Source organism: Hypanus sabinus, chromosome 2 (assembly GCF_030144855.1).
Source record: "Hypanus sabinus isolate sHypSab1 chromosome 2, sHypSab1.hap1, whole genome shotgun sequence".
NCBI classification, from domain to species: Eukaryota; Metazoa; Chordata; class Chondrichthyes; order Myliobatiformes; family Dasyatidae; genus Hypanus; species Hypanus sabinus.
Genome location: NC_082707.1, coordinates 44380684 through 44406480, shown reverse-complemented (window position 1 = coordinate 44406480; position 25797 = coordinate 44380684). Strand labels below are relative to the sequence as shown.

At 41.1% G+C, this 25797-nt stretch overlaps 1 protein-coding gene across 2 annotated transcripts in view; it reads left to right on the top strand.

Moving 5' to 3' along the window:
• LOC132378331 (chloride channel protein 2-like) overlaps positions 1-25797 on the top strand; it is a 506358-nt gene that overhangs the window by 259494 nt on the left and 221067 nt on the right. For both annotated transcript variants that reach the window (XM_059945154.1, XM_059945148.1), the window contains exons 6-7: positions 5700-5777; positions 23163-23241. In XM_059945154.1, the coding sequence (XP_059801137.1) occupies positions 5700-5777; positions 23163-23241 (157 nt within the window). The remainder of the gene's footprint in view (positions 1-5699; positions 5778-23162; positions 23242-25797) is intronic.

The window sequence follows — 25797 nt, the reverse complement described above, 5'->3', positions numbered from 1 at the left end:
CAGAAAGAAAAGATGAAATATGAAGGTAACCTCACCAAAAATATTTAAAAAGACATTGTCTTTTTCAGATACTTATATAAAGAATTAAAGGAAGGCCAGAATGGGTATTGGACCGCTGGTAAATGATGTTGGAGAGGTAGTAATGAGGGACAAAGAAATGGCAAACCGCTTCTTTTCAGGCTATATTGGATTTGATAGTTTTGTGACCAGGTTTGCAGATGTTATGAAGATAGATGGAGGGGTACATTGTGCTGAGGAAGCAGAGAGTCTGCAGAAGGACTTAACTTTGTCTGATTGGGAGAACGGGGAAAGAAGTGGCAGGTAGAATATAGTGTACGGAAATGTACAGTCATGTACTTTGGTAGTAAGAATAAAGGCTTAGACTATTTTCTAGATGGGGAGAAAGTTCAAAAATCAATGGTGTAAAGCAACTTGGGGGGGCCTTGTTCGTGATTCACTAAATTTTAACTTGCAGGTAGTAAGGAAGGCAAATGCAATGTTAGCAAGAGAACTAGAGTATAAGAGCAAGGTTATAGTACTGCTTTATAAGGCATTGGTCAGACCACCCTTTGTGTATTGTGAGCAGTTATCTAAGAAAAGATGTGCTGATGTTGGAGAAGGTCCAGAGGAGGTTCATGACAACAATTCCAGGAATGAAAGGGTTAATGTATGAGGAGCATTTGATGGCTCTGGGCTTGTTGGGGGTGGGGTGGATCTCATTCAAATCTATTGAATATTGAAAGGCCTAGATAGAGAAGATATGGAGAAAATGTTTTCTTATACTGGGTGAGTCTAAGACCAGAGGGCACAGCCTCAGAATAGAGAGAGATGTTGATTTAAAACAGAGATGAGTGATTTCTTCAGCCAGAGGGCAGAGAATCTGTGCAATTCATTGGCACAGATGGCCATGGAAGCCACATTATTAAGTATATTTACAGCTGAAGTTGATAAGCTCTGGATTAGTTGTGGTGTCAAAGGTTACGGAGAGAATGCATGAGAATAGGGTTGAGAGGGATAATAAATCATCCATGATGGAATGACGGAGCAGACTCGATGGACCAGATGTCCTAATTCTGCTTCTATATCTTATAGTCTCATGGTTTCCCTTTAGGAGAATGTAATTCTCAACTTGAATGATTGTATTACTGCATTCAACAGTCTCTGGTTATGTGTACAAAACATAGACAGTACCGCAATTAATTGTAGTATTGAGAAAGCAAAGGAATGACGATTTTTAGTCTTGACGGATTCCTGGGCAGGGGCGTACTGTTAAAAGCTAGGGAATCTGCAGAATGGAACAATGCTTGTTGTGATGGAGACCTTGGGCAATGGGATAGCTTCTTCGTGATGCCAGGATTCTTCAGTCAGATGTGTTGGCAATGTGGGATCATGAGGGATGGGCCATACAGTGTGGTATTTGTGCCCTATAATGCTCATTTATGGAAACCTCAGCCCCAGTGTCACAAATCCAATACATTGAGTAAGGAAGTAACAAGAAGGGGTTGACAGTCTATGAGATGTCTTGACGTACAGGAAGGTGCTGGATCCTTGTTGGGGCAGGGCAGTGAATGGAGTGCACTAATGAGGTAGAGATGGCTTAGGGTAAGAGTAGTTAACAGTGTGGGAAATAAAAGCAGAAACTGTCGGAAATAACCAAGACATCCAGTATTTGTAAAGAGGGAGAACAGTTACTAGTCAATGACCCTCCATCTGAACCTGAAAATGTTAGAAAACGAGATTGTTTAAGTTCCATTAAAGGGATGAGAAGAACAAGAAAGGCTGTATGGTGCAGCTGGGGATGATCCTCTCTCCCGAGTAACACATACAACCAGCCACGTTTTATGATTTAACAAAATACATTCCCATCAAATCCTCTTTTAAACTCTGTCCTTTCACTCACCGTGGATCTGTGCTCTCTTGTTTTTGACATTCTGAGCATGGTGAAAATTTGCTAACTATCCATCCTACTCTTTCTTGTTGTTCTGGGTTTTCAGTATCTGCAGAATCTCTTGTCTTTGTGATTTACTACCCTATCCATGCCTTTTTTTAATTGTATTTACCAACGTCAAGTCATCCGTCTGTCTCCTTTGCTGCAGGAAAATAAATGCAACCAGTCTAACCCCTCTCCTTACCAGTATCCTCCAACCAGGCAACATCTTGGTGAATCTCCTCTGCACTCTCCGTTGTAACCATGATCTTTCTATAGCATAGAGTAATCCAAATGTGATCTAACCAGTGTTTTGTAACATTACAACATAACTGTCCATTTTTACATTTTGTATGGCTTCTTCACCATCCTCTCCAGCTGTGCAGCCACTTTCAGGGAACCTTGACTTGAATACAGAGGTCTCAGGGTTCATCAACCATTTATTGTATATATCCTGCTGCTGTTTGACTCCCCATAATATATATTTGTCAGGATTAAATTCTATCTGCCAATGCTCTGCCCAGTTCCCCATCTGATCCAAATCTTGCTGTACCCTTGGACAATCTCCCCCGATATTCGCAACACCATCAATTTACTATTCGTACCTCCTATATTCATATCCAGTTGCTAAATTCATCAGAAATAAAACAAGTTAATATTATAGATTATAGACCCCCCTGTAGCTCAAAATCTGTGGAATAAGTAAAAGTCAACATTTCAGGTCAAAACTCTTCATTAGGATTTCCCACAGATGCTGTCTAAGTGGCTGAGTGTTTTTGACATCTTCTGTTTTTTTGGTTCCCTTTTATAGTATTAATAGTGCTTTGATTTTATTTAATATTTTAGACAGAAGATTCTTCATCAGAGTTGGCGAGCTTTGGTACAAACTGCAAAGACTTGTTATTTTTTATTGTTGAATTCAGCATAGTATCCTGAGGGCATTTGCTTACATAGCTGAAAAATGTAATGATGTTTCCTGGGCTTTATCCGAGCACTGCAGGAGGCTAAAGAAAGAGGTCAGAGTGTGAGAGGAGTGGAGAATTAAGTTAATGTGGGTGGTGGGAGAGCAGAGTTCTTTTTTGAGGGAAGTGACCTCTGGTAGTGGTTGTGATAGAGGGACAGTTCCTGGTAGATTGTTCTTGAAGGAAGCTGGCTGCCAGTGCTGTACAAGTAGTACTATAAGGTTAAATACTAAGGGGATTCAGCCGTTGTTGAATACAATCATTTGCTGAGTTTCCCAAGGCCAGGGCACTCTGCCATCTCTGGTTAAATATAGAATGACTATTAAAGTGAAGGCTGACAGCCTTGAATTTAAATGAGCAACTGCTTTCTGTGAGTAGTTTGGCCAGTTCCCTGACCACTACTGAAGTAAAGGGATGTGAACCCAGCTCTGTTCTTCCAGATCTTTAATTTCATTTTGAACCCCAATATAGTTTAATTGGACATTCGGGTAGAGAATAGAGAAATAGATTAATTAGACATTTGGGTTTGCGCTACTCTAGTACAGCTTGGGCATTCCAGAATTCAGAGTTCAGTCCTGCACCGTCTGTGAGAAGTTTCTACGTGAACCATGTTGGTTTCTTCCCACAGTTCAAGGACCTACTGGTTAGTAGGCTAATTGGTCATAGTAAATTGTCCGGTGATTAAGCTGCTATTAAATAAGTGAATGGCTGGGCGGTGAGGCTCAGTGAGTGAGGCGAGGGCCTGTTCAGTGTTGCAAGTAAGTGGTAGTTGAAGTCTAATCTGGGCAAGAGTGAGGCAATGCATTTTGAAAAGTCCAATGCAAGAGAAGAGTATGCAGTAAATTGTAGGGCACTTTGGAGCGTTAATGTACTAGGGGATCTAAATTCTCTAACTCCCTGAATGGCAACACAAGTGAATAGAGTTGTCAAGAAGCTGAGTGGCATGTTTGGCTTTCTCAGTGGAGGCATTAAGTGTAAAACTGGGAAATCATGTTGCAGCTGTATAAAACCCTGATTAGGCCACATATGGAGATGTGCCACCCTGGTCACCAGACAGTGTATGGAGGCTTTGGAGACGGTGCAGGAAAGGTTCACTGGAGCTTTGCCAGATTGGCATGTGTTAGCCATAAGACGGAGGTGGATAAACTTGGATTGTTTCCTCTGCAGTGTTTGAGGCAGAGGGGTGACCTGATAGAATTGAATAAAATTTGGAGAGATGTAGATTGAATAGCTAGTCTGTCTTTTTTCCAGGGTAGAAACGTCATATGCTACAGGACGTGGGTGAAAGGTGGAGATGTATAACACAGGTTAATCTACTTGCCTGAAATGTGCTGCCAGGGAAAGTGGTGGAAGCAGCTACAATAACAATGTATAACAATTTGAGCAGGGAACAGAAGGAGAGGAATTGTGTGCAGTAGATGGGATTAGTTAGATTGGGATTGTGGTCAGCACAGACACAGTGGCTCAAGATGCCTGTTCCTGCACTGTCCTACTCTGTTCAGTGTAAATGAGTTCCGAACTCTCACAGTGAAGATTCAGTCTCTTGTCCTTGGACTATTTCTCGAAGGATAATAAACTCGTACGAGAGTGAGATGCGCTTATAATGAATCCCATGGAGGCTGCGGTTTTTACGGCACAGAAGAGAGGACTCTATGCCCGTGATTGGATAGCCTGAAGGACTAGATCTGCAGGGACTAGGTGGTGGTGGAGAGGTTGTTGAGGGGGCTGGTGTAATCTATCAGTGACAAAGAAGACAGATGTACTACTGTCACAGTGGCTTTAAGAATGAAAGCAGAAAGTAGGAGTAAAAGGGGGAGTAAGGGATAGCTATTCACAATGGGCTATTCACAATGGAAGAAGATGAAGAAGCTATGTCATGGTTCTCTACAAGAATTGTTGCCAGGAACAGTGCTAATCACAATTTTCAAAAATAGTTTAGACCTTGGGATGTGAATTTGTAGAAGATACTAAAATGGGTTGTTGGTGTGTGGAGAGGTGATACTGAAGGAAATGGTAGTAATCTATGCACTAAACCTGCAGAATGGGCAACTAAAAGTTTCTGCCGTAGGTTATCCATCTATAATATCTACACGCTATTTCTCTGTCCAGTGGGCTTTTTCTACAGCTCTAAATGTGCATTTCACGCACGGTAAGTTCCATTATTTGTTTTCACTGTTCCTCTCTCTTGCCCCCCCCCCCCACTTAATCCAATCACCTACTGTCTGCAACTGCAAACAAACTTATTTTCTTTTGTTCTTTGTTCTTACAAAAAACATTTTGCTGCCTAATTTACTGAGTGTTTATTGCATATTCTGTTTATTTTATTTCAGATTTTCAGCATCTTTGGTGTTCTTAAATTTTCATTTAAACTGAAAGGGTCTGGAGTGATAAATCACTTATGAATGTTTATGAAATAGTAAATTATTCAAGTGAGGTGCATACATACAACTTGGAAACTCTACATTCAAGAAATTCTGGTGAAACAGTTTTCAATATATAACCCTGATTTAAAATATCAGTGGTGTGGTGTTGCTAGGCTCCATTCAACTTGTATACATTTAAAATTCTTTCGGTAACTCTAATACCATTTCCAATAAATGTTGATTTTAAATGCATAGACCAGAGAATATGTTTTTTAAAATACTCAGATTGCAGTATAATCTTTTTTCCTGTTCACTAATTATATTATTACATCGGCAATTTGCTTTTGGTACCAAAAACAGCTCCCTCCTTGGTTGACCTTTATAGATCAGATATATTGTTGGTCATATTTATATCTCACTTTTTGTTTTTTCTCGTCTGATCCACAGGGACCGTTTGTTCACATTGCAAGCATGTGTGCTGCATTGCTGAGTAAATTCATGTCACTCTTTGGTGGGATTTATGAGGTAAGACTTTTTCCCCCATGCAGTCAAAACTGCCAATTGACGCAAGAAGTTCCTGTTCTCTTTTGCTTTCTTTCTCATCCCTTTATCTCAACACTTCTAACTGGAACTACAGCAGCCAGAAGATTTCAAACATAATCCTTGCAACTTGGCACTTAACCAGAATTCTGTGGTTTATTTCTCCTTTCTACTTTTCTTTTCAAACTTGATGCTTTTCAGCTAGATTACTGTAAAGGCCACAAACTGTGAGATCTACCCTGGTGAGCTACAAGGCAAAATTATTTCTGTGTAGCCAAGTTGGGCAGGGAAATCCAAATGATGCTCATTTTAAATTCTTTTTATAGATTAACTATTGAGTGGCAATAAAGCCTGTGCGGGGAAAGTGAAAGGAGAATCTAGTTATCATTTAGACAGGAGAATCTAGAATTCTGACCAATATTTTGAATACAGAGAAAAGGATGCCTTAAGCAAGAAGCTTGAAGATAAGCAATCCTGCATCTGAGGAGTACGAGACAAGCTGTCATCCATAATTCAGAATGACTTTGGTCACATCTTCACTCCATCGGAATGTCAGATGGCCAAGGTGCATGCTTTGAGGCACAATGAATGGGAGAGACTGTATACAACGTATATTTATTTTTAATGCTATTTTATTTGGAGATACAGTGTGGAACAGGCCCTTCTGGCCTAGCAAGCTGTGCTGTGCAGCAACCCACAAATTTAACCTTGGCCTAATCACAGGACAATTTACAATGAGCAATTAATCTACTAACCGATATCTCTGAACTCTGGGAAGGAACTGGAGTGCCCACAGAAAACCCACGTGCAAACAAGAAGAACATACAGACTCTTACAGAGGGCACCGGAGTTGAATTCCAAACCCCGACAATCTGAGCTTCATGCTAACTCTGATACTACTGTGATCTTGAAACTTAGTGATGAACAGTGACAACAGGAGCCCTCACAGCAGTTATTACTAAGATGCATGCTATATTCATACACTATTAATGATACCAGCTCCCATATTGAAAGGGCTTGAAGGATGTCAGTATTCTAACTTGGGACAAATTCCAAAGCTGCTTATGCAAGGGATAAAATGAACCCTGGCAGAAAATTAAGCTCAGATTTTCAATATATTCTATTAGTATTAATTTTGGTTAACTGCATTCTACTGATTACTAATGTTGCCCACAATCTCTTCAAATTCATTATTAATGTTGTGCATTGTAACTGAATTGCGAAGTGTTGGATCGCTTACTTAAAGAAAGAAATGAGGCAAATAACGGTGAATTAAATACATTGGTCTTTTATAAGCATTATGCAATTGAGAATAAATGTGGTTTTTTTAGAGTAAATTGTGAAGTTTAGTTAATTCTGCAGATGCACAACAATCATCAGGCTTTGATCTAGCACTTCAGTTTGTGGTTCCTGCTAGTGCATCTGAGATGTTTGATGCCTGGGGCAAACACAGAATCTTATCAGCCATCATGCAGAAGTCGTATAGAGCTGGGTGAAACAATATCACATTTTTCTGCTTGAGGCAAATTGTCAGCCACTGATCGGGAGTCAAGTATCCTCAGTGCTCCATTTTCTGAGCTGACCAATTTAAACGGCCAATCATACACTTGACACTTCCGTGATCTGCTCTGGAGACTGCTAATGCTCTTTATTTATTCATTCATAGGATAGAGACATTACTGGTAGTGCCAGCATTTGTTGTCAATATTTATTTATTCCAGTGTGAAAGAGAGAGTTGCAATTTAACTTCATCGGTGGGTTCAGAGTCTGCATGAGCTGAACATGGCAAAAAATGATAGATTACTTGCCTTAAAGGCTGTGATTCAGCATGATGGTTTTGACAACTGTCTAGTAGCTATGAACTTACTAGGAAATGTTCTTAAAGTTTAAATTTATTTTATTTCTTAAATAACATGAGTGATGGAAGCAGGATGGTCCCTCACATCAGCTTTTCCATTCAATAATGTCAACAGGCCTGTTAGGAAGCGGCCTGGTCGAGGGAAGTGCCTGGTGTGAAAAGTGCCAGTCTTTGGCTCAAGAGTCTTCGGCGAGAGAACTACGCCAGGCACAATTGGAGAGGGTGAAGACATGACCACTAAGCTGATTCAGTGTGCTACATGCATGACGTGGGAGGTCAGGGACACTGATGGTGCCCCCGGCTGTTACAGCTGTGGAATGTGTGTCCAGATTCAGCTTCTGAAGGAGCATGTTGCAGCACTGAAGAAAGAACTGGATGACCTCAGGTTTATCCGCGAAGACAAGAGTTTTCTGGACAGGACCTACAGTGAGGTCATTACACCGAGGATACCGGAAGAGAGAAAGGAGGCAACGATGAGGAAGGAAAGGATGCTTGAAGTACAGGAGACCCCAGGGGATGTACCTCTCATAAACAGGTTCACCCTCTTGGAAGCTGTCGGGACAGAAGACACTGCCAGGCTGAGAGGCGAACAAGTCTGCGAGCCGAAAATTGGTGCAGAAGCAGAGCCGAGGAGTCAGACATCAGGAAGAGCCGTGGTAGTAGGTGACTCCATAGTAAGAGGTACAGAAAGGGGTTTCTGCGGCAACATGTGAGATTTAAGGATGGTGTGTTGCCTCCCTGGTGCTAGGATCCAGGACATCACGGACCGATTGCAGGGAATCCTCAAGGGTGAAGGTGAACAGCCGGAAGTGGTAGTGCATGTTGGCACAAATGACATCTGGAAGAAGAGGAAGGACATTCTGCAGCAGGACTTCAGAGAACTCGGAAGAAGGCTGAAAAGCAGGACTTCCAGGGTGATATCTCTGGTTTGCTTCCAGTTCCTCGTGCTGGAGAGGGCAGGAACAGGGAGATAATGGATCAGAATGTGTGGCTGAGGAACTGGTGCAGGAAGCAAGGATTTACATTCTTGGACCACTGGGATCTATTTTGGGGTAGGGATGAATTGTACAAAAGGGACTGGTTGCACCTTAATAGGCGAGGACCAACATTCTGGCAGACAGGTTTGCCACTGCAACACAGATGTGTTTAAACTAAGTAGTGGGGCGGAAGGGATGAACTGGAAATATAAGGATGGAGTTAAAGGGAAAGTGAAAATAAGAAAAGTTAAAAAGGACAACAGAATCAATGGAGTAGAAAGCTCAAGAAGAGATCATACTATATGGCCAAGTGAAATAGGAATTGATATGAAAGGAGAGGGGAGTAACAAATTAAAAGTATTATATATGAATGCACGAAGTATAAGGAATAAAGTCGATGAGCTTGAGGCTCAGTTGGAAATTGGCAAGTACGATGTTGTGGGAATAACTGAAACGTGGCTTCAAGCGGACAGGGCCTGGGAGATGAATATTCAAGGTTATACATCTTATCGAAAGGACAGACTGACTGGCAGAGGGGCTCCATTGGTGAAGAATGATATTCAGTCCCTTGCGAGGGGGGACATAGAACCTGGGGATGTAGAGTCAGTATGGATAGAACTGAGAAATTCTAAGGGTAGAAAGATCCTAATGGGAGTTATCTACAGGCCCCAAAACAGCAGTCTGGATGTAGGGTGTAAATTGAATGAAGAGTTAAAATTGACATGTTGCAAAGGTAATGATACAGTTATCATGGGGGATTTCAACATGCAGGTAGACTGGGAGAATCAGAATGGTACTGGACCCCAAGAAAGGGAGTTTGTGGAGTGCCTCCGAGATGGATTCTTAGAACAGCTTGTACTGGAGCCTACCAGGGAGAAGGCAATTCTAGATTTAGTGTTGTGCAATGAACCGGATTTGATCAGGGACCTCGAGGTAAAGGAACCATTAGGAGATAGTGACCATAATATGATATGTTTTAACCTACAATTTGAGAAGGAGAAGGGAAAATCAGATGTGTCAGTATTACAGTTGAACAAAGAGAACTATGGAGCAATGAGGGAGGAGCTGGCCAAAGTTCCTAGCAGGGAAGACAGTGGAACAAAAATGGCAGGTATTTCTGGGAATAACGCAGAAGGTGCAGGATCAGTTCATTCCAAAGAGGAAGAAAGAACCTAAGGGGAGTAAGGGGTGGCCGTGGCTGACAAGGGAAGTAAAGGGCAGTATAAAAATAAAAGAGAAGAAGTATAACATAGCAAAGATGAGTGGGAAACCGGAGGACTGGGAAGCTTTTAAAGAGCAACAGAAGATAACAAAAAAGGCAATACGCCAAGAAAAATGAGGGACGAAGGTAAACTAGCCAAGAATATAAAGGAGGATAGTAAAAGCTTCTTTAGGTATGTGAATAGCAAAAAAATAGTTAAGACCAAAATTGGGCCATTGAAGACAGAAACGGGTGAATTTATTATGGGGAACAAGGAAATGGCAGACGAGTTGAACAGGTACTTTGGATCTGTCTTCACTAGGGAAGACACAAACAATCTCCCAGATGTAATAGTGGCCAAAGGAACTAGGGTAAAGGATGAACTGAAGGAAATTTATATTAGGCAAGAAACAGTGTTGGATAGATTGTTGAGTCTGAAGGCTGATAAGTCAATAGACAATAGGTGCAGAAGTAGACCATTCGGCCCTTCGAGCCTGCACCGCCATTCTGAGATCATGGCTGATCATCTGCTATCAATACCCGGTTCCTGCTTTGTCCCCATATCCCTTGATTCCCCTATCCATAAGATACCTATCTAGCTCCTTCTTGAAAGTATCCAGAGAATTGGCCTCCACTGCCTTCCAAGGCAGTGCATTCCAGACCCCCACAACTCTCTGGGAGAAGAAATTTCTCCTTAACTCTGTCCTAAATGACCTACCCCTTATTCTCAAACCATGCCCTCTGGTACTGGACTCTCCCAGCATCTGGAACATATTTCCTGCCTCTATCTTGTCCAATCCCTTAATAATCTTATATGTTGCAATCAGATCCCCTCTCAATCTCCTTAATTCCAGCGTGTACAAGCCCAGTCTCTCTACCTTCGCTGCATAAGACAATCCGGACATCCCAGGAATTAACCTCGTGAATCTACGCTGCACTTCCTCTACAGCCAGGATGTCCTTCCTTAACCCTGGAGACCAAAACTGTACACAATACTCCAGGTGTGGTCTCACCAGGGCCCTGTACAAATGCAAAAGGATTTCCTTGCTCTTGTACTCAATTCCCTTTGTAATAAAGGCCAACATTCCATTAGCCTTCTTCACTGCCTGCTGCACTTGCTCATTCACCTTCAGTGACTGATGAACAAGGACTCCTAGATCTCTTTGTATTTCTCCCTTACCTAACTCTACACCGGTCAGATAATAATCTGCCTTCCTGTTCTTACTCCCAAAGTGGATAACCTCACAATTATTCACATTAAACGTCATCTGCCAAGTATCTGCCCACTCACTCAGCCTATCCAAGTCACCCTGAATTCTCCTAACATCCTCATCACGACACACTGCCACCCAGCTTAGTATCACCAGCAAGCTTGCTGATGTTATTCTCAATGCCTTCATCTAAATCATTGATGTAAATCGTAAACAGCTGTGGTCCCAATACTGAGCCCTGTGGCACCCCACTAGTCACCACCTGACATTACGAGAAACACACAATCACTGTTACCCTTTGCTTTCTATCTGCCGACCAGTTTTCTATCCATATCAATATCTTCCCCCCCCCCCCCCAATGCCATGAGCTCTGATTTTACCCACCAATCTCCTATGTGGGACTTTGTCAAATGCCTTCTGAAAGTCGAGGTACACTACATCCGCTGGATCTCCCTTGTCTGACTTCCTGGTTACATCCTCGAGAAACTCCAATAGATTAGTCAAGCATGATTTGCCCTTGGTAAATCCATGCTGGCTCAGCCCAATCCTATCTCTGCTATCTAGATATGCCACTATTTAATCTTTAATAATGGACTCTAGCATCTTCCCCACTACTGATGTTAGGCTGACAGGACGATAGTTCTCTGTTTTCTCCCTCCCTCCTTTCTTAAAAAGTGGGATAACATTAGCCATTCTCCAATCCTCAGGAACTGATCCTGAATCTAAGGAATATTGGAAAATGATTACCAATGCATCCGCAATTTCCAGGGCCACCTCCTTTAGTACCCTAGGATGCAGATCATCTGGACCTGTGGATTTGTCAGACTTCAGTCCCATCAGCCTACTCATCACCGTTTCCTTCCTAATGTCAATCTGTTTCATTTCCTCTGTTACCCTATGTCCTTGGCCCATCCATACATCTGGGAGATTGCTAGTGTCTTCCCTAGTGAAGACAGATCTAAAGTACTTATTAAATTCTTCTGCCATTTCTCTGTTTCCCATAACAATTACACCCAATTCATTCTTCAAGGGCCCAACATTGTTCTTAACTATCTTCTTTCTCTTCACATACCTAAAAAAGCTTTTGCTATCCTCCTTTATACCCCCGGGACCTGATGGTCTGCATCCTAGGGTACTTAAAGAGGTGGCTCTAGAAATCGTGGACGATTTGGTAATCATTTTCCAATGTTCTATAGATTCAGGAACAGTTCCTGCTGATTGGAGGGTGGCTAACCATTGTCCCACTTTTCAAGAAAGGAGGGAGACAGAAAACAGGATTATTATAGACCGGTTAGCCTGAAGTCAGTGGTGGGAAAGGTGCTGGGGTCAATTATAAAAGAGGAAATTATGACACATTTGGATAGCAGTAGAAGGATCAGTCCGAGTCAGCATGGATTTATGAAGGGAAAGTCATGCTTGACTAATCTTCTGGAGTTTTTTGAGGATGTAACTATGAAAATGGCCAAGGGAGAGCCAGTGGATGTAGTGTACCTGGACTTCCAGAAAGCTTTTGATAAAGTCCCACATAGGAGATTAGTGGGCAAAATTAGGGCACATGGTATTGGGGGCAGAGTACTGACATGGATTGAAAATTGGCTGGCTGACAGGAAACAAAGAGTAGTGATTAACAGGTCCCTTTTGGAATGGCAGGCTGTGAGCAGTGGGGTAACGCAAGGTTCGGTGCTGGGACCACAGCTGTTTACAATATACATTAATGATTTAGATGAAGGGATTAAAAGTAACATTAGCAAATTTGCCAATGACACAAAGCTGGGTGGCAGTGTGAAATGTCAGGAGGATGCTATGAGAATGCAGGGTGACTTGGACAGGCTGGATGAGTGGGCAAATGTATGGCAGATGCAGTTTAATGTGGATAAATGTGAGGTTATCCACTTTGCTGGCAAGAACAGGAAGGCAGGTTACTATCTAAATGGAGTCAAGTTAGTAAAAGGGGAAGTACAATGAGATCTAGGTGTTCTTGTACATCAGTCAATGAAAGCAAGCATGCAGGTACAGTAGGCAGTGAAGAAAGCTATTGGCAGCTGGCCTTTATAACTAGAGGAATTGAGTATAGGAGTAAAGAGATCCTTCTGCAGCTGTACAGGGCCCTGGTGAGACCCCACCTGGAGTATTGTGTGCAGTTTTGGTCTCCAAATTTGAGGAAGGACATTCTTGCTATTGAGGGAGTGCAGCGTAGGTTCACAAGGTTAATTCCCGGAATGGCGGGACTGTCATATGTTGAAAGATTGGAGCGACTGGGCTTGTATACACTGGAATTTAGAAGGATGAGAGGGGATCTGATTGAAACATATAAGATTATTAAGGGATTGGACACGCTGGAGGCAGGAAGCATGTTCCCGCTGATGGGTGAGTCCAGAACTAGAGGCCACAGTTTAAGAATAAGGGGTAGACCATTTAGAACAGAGATGCAGAAAAACTTTTTCACCCAGAGAGTGGTGGATATGTGGAATGCTCTGCCTCAGAAGGCAGTGGAGGCCAAGTCCCTGGATGCATTCAAGAGAGAGTTAGATAGAGCTCTTATAGATAGCGGGGTCAAGGGAAATAGGGAGAGGGCAGGAACGGGGTACTGATTGTGTATGATCAGCCATGATCACAGTGAATGGCGGTGCTGGCTGAATGGCCCACTCCTGCACCTACTGTCTATTGTCAGTATCTTTTACCTCGGCACCATTTTTCTGTATGAACTCCCACATTCCTTGCCTTCCTGAATATACTGAAGACTGATGTGGACAAAAAACATTTATCCCACATCAGTGCCAGGCAGTGATCATCTTCAACAAGAGAGAATCAAACCACCTCTCCTTGATAATCAGTGGCATCACCATCACGGAATTCCCCCTCTGGTCAGAAGATCCGCTGTACCAGGCACATAAAGCCAGGTCAGAAACCTGGTTTGCTGCAGAGAGTAGTTCAACTTCTGACAACTCCCATACACACCCAGGCTGTACTTCCATCTTTAAGGCACAAAGCTGAAGGATAACAAAACACTTGTTTAGATGGCTGCAGTGTCAACAAAGCTCAACAGCACTCGGGACAAAATTCCCTACAATTGGCATCACATCACCCACACCCAGTATTCATTTCCTTCATCTCCAGCACGTAGTGACTGCAGTGTGTATCATCTACTTGGGTAACTCCATTGGCACTTACCAGATCTGCAACGTCCATCTCCAACAAGGACGAGAGGAGCAGGTTCCTCTTCAATCTTCACACAGTACTGGCTTGCATATATTAGTGGTCTTGTACCTCCGCTGAGTCCAAATCCTGAAATTTCCTTTCGAATGTTACTGTGGAAGTACCTTCACTAAATTCACTAAGTTCAATAAGTGTCTCAACACCATCTTCTCAAGGGTAGTAAGAGTTAGGGCAGAAAATGTTGGCCTTGTTACTACTGCCCAGATCCTAGAAATTAATTTTTAACAATTGCCAATAAATGTCCTGAATATACTGAGTGACCAATCCACTTGCCTAGGGAGTTCCAAATATATGCTGTCCTCTGGATAAAGCAGTTTCATCTCATCTCTCTTCTGAATGGCTGATCCCTTATTTTGAGATGGTGAGCATGATTCTATACACCCTGGTAACAGTTCAGCAGCTACCCTGTCAAGCTTTGTAGCATTTTTATGTTCAGTAGAGATCACCTCTTCATCTAAACTCTAGAGAAAATAGGACAGGTCTGCTTCATCTCTCCTTAAAGGACTATGCTGCAGCTCAAAATGACCCATCCCACCAACTCTATCCATCTTCCTCCAGTACAAGCCCAGATACATTCCCTCAACATTTTATGGTCTCATCAAAGCTCTATTTATTTTCAGGAAAATACTGTTCTACTCAAGTACTCTTTCAACACCAACCAGCATATACCATTTGGTTTCCTGGCTCTCTGCTGCTTCTGCAAGATAGCTTTCGGTGATTTGTGTACAAGGGCATCCAGATCCCCCTGGAGACCAACACGTTCAATCTTGCATCATTTTAAAAATACCCTGGGTTCCTGTTTTCCTTACCTTTGTGGATGAGTTATGTTCCATCTACCATGCCCTCACTCATTCATTTGAACTCTCTATAGCCCCCTGAAGACTCTCTGCATACCTGCAACTCGTGCTGTCGCACAGCCTAGTTTCAAGACAAGTGGAAAATATGCCTTTGTGGTCCTGTGTTGTGCTTTAGTGAGAAGACTATGTGTTAAATTAGTTGTCACAGAGTACCTGGTCTCCGTCTTGTGCTGTTAACCACAAAGTTTATGCATTTTTTTTTCATGTTGGTAATTGCTGCCATATTGTTCAGTAAGGATTCAAATACCAATGCAAATAAAATACATAACTTAAAACGTTGTAAATAATGAGGGAAGTGAGTTGCCGTCAGCATAGATATGATTGGCAACAATACCAGGAGGATTTCTCAGCACGCTTATAAATTATTACAATCCAGTGGACTCATCAAGAATCCTTGCAGAGAACAGCTATCATTAAAACCCATACACCTGAAAAGGCAATGATTTATTTTCAGATTTTCACCATCTGCAGTTTTTTTTTTGCTTTTCAGACAAGTTAAATATACAGCAGCTATGATTAGGAAGGGAAATTTGTAGCCTTCAGTATAACCTTACAGGCATTTTCCAAGTTACAAATGCCCACCAGCCTGTAGATGTGAATGTTCACAGGAACATTCCCTGAGGAAAATCTGTACAGAGCTGACCACTAAACACTATAATTCCTACACCCACCATGGAGTTAGCATATTCAGTTTGGGAAGCCTGTAACAAAGTTAATTTTTTGCTGTTTAAGAATAGGAAGCTACAGAACGCTAACACATGTCAAATGATTAAATCCGAAAGAATGCTTTGGCTAACTGCATATAAATCCTTCTGGAGAAAGTGATGTATTTTCTTTTTGACATCGCAATGGCTCTAACTTTGAAGAACCCATATCAAGAGTTTTAATCTTTCTAGAATGCTTCAGTAGCATGAATACAGATTGTAAAAGTCCTGATGCTTCACATCTAGTACTAGAATACTGTTGCTTAGATACTGCTGGAAAACCAGCTAGTATGGCTCTTTAAGAACAATTTTTTCGCGAGGTGACTGTAATACCCATGTTAGATCAAAGTACTTTAATTTAGCAAATATCATCAGTCACCTTCACCTCACGTTACTGACCATTGCTTCTGGTTCTAGTTCTGTTTCTTGTATTTTGCAGTTCAAATTCCAAAGCTGCAGTTCTGAAGGATTGACTTTGCTGCCTCACTGGGATCGACCCTACATTAAAATTCTTTTACAGTCTTCTGTGTTTTATTCTAGATAAATGAAGTGACAGGATGTCACTGGGACCAGGGAAGTGGAATATATAAAACTGAGTTTTGCATAATTTTTACCAATGCTAGAAGTGTTTACAGAAGGTGAATCATAGGGGAGTATTTGGATATTCTGAATGACAAAGTTTTTGAATCTTGATTGAGAAACTGGAAAGGCCTTAGGATCAGGTTTTTCTTTATTTTCCTAGTAGTTGTTTCAAAATACAAAATAAAGCCATATTATGAATAATTATGATAATACTGAACTCTAATGTGTCCTCCAGCAACTTGTGGGTTAGAGCACTAACTATTTCAATTTTTTTTAGCAACCATACTTGTGTGCAACTTATGTCCTTTCAGGAAAAGATTAAGTAAAAGGCTTTTTCAGGCTTTAGAAAAATGGAAAGTCTAGACTATTGCATCAGTGTAGAAAACTTGGGAAAGATTCAAATTTGAATTGACTGGACTGTCTGATCATTCCTCCTAAGCACAATTCAAAACTTTATATATTTACTCTCGTAAATAACAGTATATTGAAATGTAATGTCTCAACCATCCAGCTCTTGAACCAGAGGGGATAACTTCACTTACCCTGATACTGAACTGTTCCCACAACCTATAGACTCATTTTCAAGGACTCCTCATCTCATGTTTTCGATATTTATTGATTATTTATTTATTTATTTATTATATATTTTCCTTCCGTTTGTCTTTTGCACTTTGGTTGTTTGTCCATCCTGTGCGCTCTCTTTCATTGATTCTGCAGTGTTTCTTTGTATTTACTGTGAATATCCACCAGAAAACAAAAGCTCAGTGTTGTATATAATTACATATAAGTATTTGAACTTTTGATTAGTTCAGCAGAATAGGAGGTCAGTAATGTACTGGAGGGAATAGGCAGGTAATTTGTCTTCAAATAGCGATGTGAACTGGAACAAATAACAACTAAATATGTCACTGATCAGGATAATTCTCTACATTTAAGATGTCTTTCTGATGCATATTTTTTTCTTTTAGATAACACTGTAAATATTATCAATGCCTATTTATTTTAAACAAACTCTTATGCAAGGGACTACACAACAGATTTTCAGAAATGTTCAACTGTTCATTGCACAGGGTTGAGAGATGGAAGCAGGTGAATGGCCAAGGGGGTTTTAATGTGAACGCTGCCAGGGATTAAAATGTATTTTCTGTTTGGTCAAGGCAGAGCTTAATGAGAAACCGATAAGGAAGGACATTCATTTTAAAGGCAAATAGGGCAATGTTTGTTTCCTTTAAATGTTGTGGGAAATAAGAATAGGACTGGATAGGAATACAGAGACCATCAAAATATGTGAAACCTAAAGAAACAGCACTCGTGTTCAGCATTATGTAAGTGTAGTCAGTCTGTCTTGCTGACAGATTGCAAGATCACGACAATAGTTTGGTTTGGTTCTGGTGACCTCTCATGCAAAACACTGCTTTACACATGCGGTGAAATTTTCTATTTGAGTAAATAATTCTTTCCTTTATTGTGAGCAAGGCACTCTTTGTCCAGTGCCTGGTGTTGTAGTCCTGGGATTTTGACAGTAGATTTCTTATTCTCCAGCCATAACTTTGGCAGGAAATCAGCAGGAGCATTTGATTAGGTGGCATTGGGCCACTAATGCTGGTTTTCAGCAGACTCTACTGCAGTCACAGTGGGAATTCGAGAATAGCCCCACCGGAATTCTGTCAATGTGTAACACTACCTCAGCAAACACTGAACTCTGGCATAGGTTTTTGAAATCAACAGACTGTAATCTTCTTTCCCTTGGAATTAATGATGCACAGTTACACAAATGATCAATTTCCTTATCATGAATTTAATTTCTGATGCAAGGGTGCATGATCCTACCCTTCAAAGTAGCACTCATAGTTTCAAACACACAGACAGGTTTCCCCCCCCCCATTCAAAATGTGTTTAAAAAAATCACAATATTATCAGCTACTTATTTTTATAGATGCTTCAGTCAGATCTGAATTACAATGTAATTTTGGTAATGGCTTCAGTCGTGTGCATCAGTGTAAGTTATGTGAACTGATTACTTATCATGAGTTTAAACATGTCTGAGTTAATAAAATTATTAAGGAAGTGCTGGACATCATCCTCTACCAAGCAGACTTGAGCCATATTTGAAATGTGATTGATAAGATGGGATGTGATTCTAACAATATACGATCAATTTTAAAGAGATACCAGATGAAATTTTCATCCGCTCTCACTGGGTGAGACTCTAAGAAAGCAGATTGCCACAGATTATGTAGCACTTGTCTTTTTGGAATATGCGTTTTGACAGATCAGATTTTCTAAAAATACAAAATTGCTTCTGCACTAAACCTAGTGATTTAAGATGCACCGTTGTCTCTTCACCAGTTTATTCTACCCATGGCATTGATAAATTACAGTGTAATTTCTACTCATAAAGTCAGACAAAAAGGAGCATAGGTAACATGAAAGCCACTGTCTTTCTCCTTGGTTAGGGAAGTCCAAAAGTAAAGCTCATAGGTTTAATATAAGTGGGGAAGGATTTAAGTGAGACCTGAGGAACATTTTTTTTCTCTCTTTGGTGGGTAAATGGAGTAAGCCGCCATGGAGTGTTGGCTAGGCAATACAATTACAAAGTTGGAAGGACATTTGGGCAGGTACCTGGATTTAAAGCTTCAGGTACCTTTTCACCTTTTTCACATGAATGAGTTGGTGCCATGCCTATGACTCTCAGTATGGATGTGTAAAATAGCACAGGTCCTGAAAAGATGCCGAGAGCAAGGAAGGAGTGGTGTGCTTGTGTTAACAGAATCACATCACACATTACTCCTTGCTGAAGTACTCTTAGCAGAATCGCTCCCTCAACACCTTCAGTGGATCAGACTTCCTGCCAAGGAAATATTCCCTTTTCTCCTCAGCTCTGAGTTGGTTGCTCTCGTCGACAGGCCCGCTCCTTATTGTTCTTATGCTGTATTCCTAGGTTACAGGCAAGTGTTACCACAGCACATGGAGGCCTGTGGTCAAGAAACCTAGTATTTCTTCAGCAATACCACTCAATGCAGATTCCATAAAGAGAAATTACTCCAAACAATATTCAATGTAAATACATTAGCAATTGGAAAAAAAATCCACAAAACTACCCATGTTAGGAATCTAAAATAATTTCAGAACACACTCCAAATACCGGTCAGATCCTGTCAGTGGGAAAAGGGTTAATGTTTCACTTAGAGATCCTTCGTCAGAATTGGGAAGGATACGAAAGATGCTTATTAAGCTACAGGCAGGTTGGGGGAGGGGTATGTCTCTGATAGGGTTAAAAAGAGTTACCAGAAGGATAAACAGTGAGTAAGGTTATCTTGTTGATGAGTAAGTGGGAGCAGCTGGAGGGTGAGATCATGGACAAATGAATGTCTTGCCTTGCCTTGTGCCCTTCACTCCTGGTGGAGTCGTCAGGGTGCCGTCATGCCAAGCTTTGTACCAGTCTGTTCCATCTGTCACGGTTGTGTTCCAGGGCCTGGGTCACCGCAGATGTTTTCCCTGTCCATTCTTTAATGTCGTCCGTCCATCTTTTCCTCTGTCTGCCTCTCCTTTTCTCCTCCACAGTTCCTTGTAGAATGGTCTTTGTAAGGCCACTGGATCTTGTTACGTGACCGTACCATCTCAGCTTTATTTTCTTCACTGTTGTGAGAAGGTCTTCATGGGGGCCAATGTGGTGCCGGATGGTCTTGCGGACCTGCTCGTTTGTGATGTGGTCCAAGTATGAGATGCCCAAGATGTTGCGATGGCATCTCATTCCCAATGCCTGTATCTTCCTCTGTAGCTCCGCTGTGAGGGTCCATGTCTTGCATGCGTACAGGAAGATGGAGAATACCAATACACGCAGGAGTCGGATCTTGTACTTCATGGTGATGTTGCTATCCCTCCATATTGTTGAGTTGGGATAGTGCAGCCATTGTCTGTGTGGTTCTTGCCAGGACTTCTGGTCTTGATCCTTCATCACTGATGATTGCCCCCAGGTATTTGAACTGCTGCACTGTCTCAAGTTTCTGACCATGGACTGAGATGCCCATTGTGATGGCACCATTGGCATTTGCCATGAGCTCAGTTTTCTCGGCACTTATTTCCACTTCAAACCTTGTGGAGGCTCTGTCAAGATGGCTGACCAGGTTGGCCAGTTCGTCCTCTTTTCCTGCAAGTCCATCAACGTCGTCAGCAAACCTTAGGTTTGTGATGTTCCTCCCTCCGATGCTGACTGTGCCCACATGATCTTCAAGGGCATCACTCATGATCCATTCCAGGAAGACGTTGAAGAGAGTGGGGGAGAAGAGGCAGCCCTGACGGACTCCTACAGAGGTATGGAACCACTCCCCAATAGTGCCTTGAGTGAGTACTGCACTGGGTGCCTTGGCGTAAAGCTGATGAATTGTATGAATCAGCTTCTGCCCCATGTTGAATTTCTTCATGGTGGCCCATAAGGCATCATGCCAGACTGTCAAACGCCTTCTTGAAGTCTATGAAGACGTGGTAGAACTCTCTCTGGTGCTGAAGGTGTTTCTTACAGAGGGTGCGGAGGTTGAAAATCTGCTCAGTGGTGCTTCTGCCCTTACGGAAGCCTGCTTGCTCCTCGGCAATGATGTCTTCTGCCTGAGGTCTCAGTCTCTTCAAGATGATTCTGAGCATTACCTTGGCTGATTAGACTGATGGTACAGTAATTCTGGCAAGTTGGAGATTGCCTTTCTTGGGAAGCACAATGATCAGCGACTGAGTCCAAGGTGTTGGCCGTTCACCTGTCTGCCAGATCTTATTGCAGATGGTGGTAAGCATGTCTGTTGTGGCCTCTCCTCCATGCTTCAGCAGTTCAGCAGGGATGTTGTCAACTCCTGCTGACTTCCCGCTCTTCAGTGGTCGTATCGCGGCCTCAACTTCTTCACGCATGATTGGATAGTCATCCTCATTGGAAGAGTGAAGGAGTTACAAAATGCGGAACAAGAAGATATGTCAAGCAGATCAGCCCAGACATGTCCTCCACTCCCAGAGGAAGGAAAAATACAGAACTAATATCAGATAATTAATTGGAAAGCTATTGATGATTTAATTAATCCTTCTGCAAATCATTGGGTTCTCCAAGTAACTTGTAAACATGTAGAGAATGGACATTGTAACTATTCATTCTTCTGCTCTATATGATTAAACTTCTATGAAAAGTTGAATGTCTTTGAAAATTGGGATCTTATCATCCTGACTTAGAGGTCAATGAATTTTCTCCTGGGCCCTCTGTGTATTTGTTACACTGGCATACAGAAAGCAACTCGAATGAAGCAAAAGAATTGTTTACAAAGTCCATTCACAGATAATACAAAAATTGTACTTATTCACTGAGTTTTATTTTACTACAAAAAGGAAGAGAAATGCTCTGTCATCTTATCAGTGTAGTCCACACACAATCTCACCAATTTTATTTCTATACAAGTTCAAAGATGAGACACAAAGTACTTCCAATACATAATCAGCTGTCACTTCGTCACTAATCCAAGACAAAAGGCATGTGACCAGGCTTTTCTGAAACTACCATTACTGCATCTTATGCTGATTGGTGTTTGATCTGGTGACCCATACTCTTTTATTTAGTTACGGTCTTGTTTATCATGGTAATGGCCGTAGAACCAGGCCAACTATTTCCAAATGCCTCCTTCCTCACAGGAACTGTTAGCTATCTCTTATTTTGTCCTCTGCTGCATGGACCAGGTTTGACTTACTTCAATGAATAGAAATATACTTCGCTCTTGCACAGTGTTTTGTAAGTTTACAATTTATGCTTTGTCTAGACAATTCACAATTGATTTTGTTGTTAATACTGGTATGATGCAGTGTCTTGCATACTGTTCGTGCAACTCATATCATTGCATTGCAATGGAACAAAGTGAAGAATTTACCAGTGCAAGTAACATGTAAAAGCTACAGAGCAATTGCATTGCAGGTAAACGAAGCACAAGATTCTAAAAACATAGGTTATGAAGTCAAGTCCATTTTATCATACAAGATGTCTGATGTATTCGAGAGTTCGCTGATGGTGGGATAGATCATGGGAGTACGTGCTTTTAGTCTTTTGTATCTTCTGCACAGTGGAAGAGGGGGGAAAAGAGAGTGTCTGTTTTACTGAGGCACCAAAAAGTATAGACACAGTCCATGGAGGTGAGGCTGGTTTCTGTGATGTGAGCAGTAAAATTAATGATGTACAATTTATGTCTGGATACTACTTTTGAGATATGTGATTGATATGGGTGATGGATAGCTTTTTCTCCTGTAAGACTAATTCAGGAGCCCATGGGGAAATTATGCAGTACTGAAACTTCCTGGCTCCTGTCAACACAAAATGAATTTGTTGGCTTACTATGCCACGTCTGACTAATGTGTCTGAGATACCAATTAATTTAGGTGATGGAGTGCCGTGGATGAACTTTGCAACATTGGTGTGACAACCCAATCAAGACAATGCGAGCAATCTCTGTTGATTTGGCAATACATTGAAAGAGCTTAAAATGTTACCAAAAGTTGGAATTGTAGTGGGTGGTGATTAACCCCAAATTGTTCTGCATTATGTATTCCCACCTTCTCTCTGAAAGCTTCTATTAGCACAACTACAGTATTTTTGTTGATGTTTTATTTCTTACACTTTTTACTAAAATAATTATCTTTTCAACTGCATTCTTGTGATTAAATGATACTTTTAAGCAATGCTTTTTGTTGGGAGGTAGAAGCAGTCTTAACTGCCAACTTATTTTTAATTTTTTATCTGTTTTTAGAATGAATCCCGCAACATTGAGATGCTGGCAGCTGCCTGTGCTGTTGGTGTTGGCTGTTGCTTTGCTGCCCCAATTGGAGGTAAGAACACTTTGCTTCTTCGTTGGATGGAAAATTATACCCAATGCATGGTCTCCATAGTATTCTAGCTCCACTGATTTAACAATAATAATTTCATTCGAGTGAAATTTGACAAGTCTGCAGCCGTGGAAAATTGTGCTATATGGCTGTCTAATGAGATCTTCCTTCTAAGATAGACACCTTAGAGTTCAGGAGGGTCAGGTCCCTTCTTCAAAAAGCCATGTTTTTATTTGAAAGATCTACTTACCATTTAGTACAGTTTCTAACTCAAGCACCAATTGACTTATGGAGGAGTTCTTAATTGGATACAGTATCCAAAATGTATAATAAAGAAAGAGGGTGCAGCAACTTATGTAAATAAAACATAATTGTACAAAATTAAACTTTTCCAAAGTGAACATTCAGTCCATTTCTTTATTTTCACTACAATTCCTTTTTAATTTGTACCAGGACTCCATTTAGAATCAGTGAATGATTTATGTTACATGTATCACCTGTGAGTTTTTAAAAATAAACAAATACACAGCAATAATGAAGGGTAACAGGATGTCAGTGAAGAATTTATTTGCCTATTTTATAGATTTATTAAAATAAATAATGGATCTTAGATTTGGTTTAACTAGTATATTGATACTCTTGCCAATTTGATTTTAAAATTTTGAAATAAAATTAACTTCAAGGACTGAAAAACTCTTGCTGCTATCTTTGACCTGGATGAAGTTATAGGCAGCTGAAATGAGAGGTATCTTGGAAAGTCCTGGCTGTTAATGAGAGTAGAAGCAGTTGGTAAGACTAGACAGAGAAACCAACGAGCAAGCCTGAGATTGTCTATTACTTACTCCATTGTCTGGCAGCTATTATTCAGTAGCTACATGCTTTTGGGGAAAAAAAGATATTGTCTAAAAAGGTACTGTCTGTTAATAATTATATAATTAATCTGCCAATAATTAAAGAACAGATTTTCAGACCCATTCAATCATTTCCAAGTCTGCATGCAATTAGCGTTAGGGACATTTACACTTTCTTACGCTGTCTTTTGTCCTCAGAAATGCACTACAACTCTGGAAGGAATAGGCTGAAGAGAGATCAGTAGCAAATGTGCCAGAGCTGTGCTCTATCTGTTTGTCAGATGGATGCAACTTCTGACTATAATATTTTGCTAGATAGTTGTCCTGAAGTCTGTCCTTGCAGTTGGCAGTATCTTGATTCATACAATAGACTAGGCTGTGCTAAGTGTGTTACCGATGATGGCACTGCTCGGTGATTTGCTTAGATTAAAGGAAGTATTCAATGTTATCTATCATTTGGAAGTCAGTGTTTGGTGTGTAGAGGAATCAGGATCACATGATAAGATCAAGTTAAGGACCCTTCTGCTCTACGTGGCTCAGTTATTCTTTTTGTAATCAGTCTGGGGCAGGAGGCTATAATTCCTCAAGGTCTAAGGCCATAGTTCCTCAGGATCCCATGCTTAGCAGTGGAAGTATATTGTTGCTCCCTCATGCGTTTGTTGAACTACATTCATTCTTCATCTGCGACTGCATCAATTTCCAAATTCTCAAATGCAAGAGGGCAGAATTGAAGGTGCAAATTGACCACAAAGGACTGCAAAATCTCTCTTCTCGTGCAGTCCTTTATGGTCACTATGTGCCGTCAATTCTGCCCTCTTGCATGTTGATTTCAATCTGTGCATCAGTTATGGCACAATCAGCTTTCTTGACTCTAATGTTTGGAATTTCTTTCCTCAAATTATCTGCTTCCCTTCTTTCTTTCCATCTTTTCAAAAGAATCATTGTAGCCAAATATTTTTTGAGCAAGTTGATGGTCTTCTGTCCAAGTTTCACACTGGTTTGCGACAAAGCTTGTCTGTCAACACCAGCAGGAAGTCTTTGGATTATTTTATGATAAAGGTGTAAATTTGATGCTTTTTAATACATTGTTAATTTGAGCATTGCTTATCCGGCCAGACTGATTATCATTTTTTTTTTGACTGAAGTGATCTGTTAAGGTGATTCAGGAGTTAGCTGAACTTAACTAAGTTGAGAATGAGCAATTTTGTCCTGGAACCCAAATTGTTTTCTGAAAGAGATAACAAAAATAGAGAAGTATTGTTCATGGGTTGGTTCAATGTCCATTCAGACATCTGATAACTGAAGGGAAGAAGCTGTTTCTAAAACGTTGAGTGTATGCCGGTTTCTCATCACTGACGGTAGCAATGAGAAGATTGCTAACACTGCCAACAGCACCACTTGCTTTCCATTGTTCCTTGCACTTCGCCTGCGTTTTCATGATTGCGCCAAGCCTCTCTGGCTTACTTGCACAATGCCGAGTGACTTCATGACAGGGTTAAAGGAAACTGCAAGCTTCTAACATGGAGCAAATGCTAGAGATCCAAAAACTGAAAGCAGAAAGTTCTGGAAGCTGTCCGCAGATCAGACAGTGTCACTGAGGAGAGAAACTGACCGAGTGTCGCAGGTCAGGGGCACTTACTCGCAATTCAGAAAAGTGAGACGACAAGTAGGTTTTAATGTGCAAAGAAGGAGAGGAAATTTCTGTAAT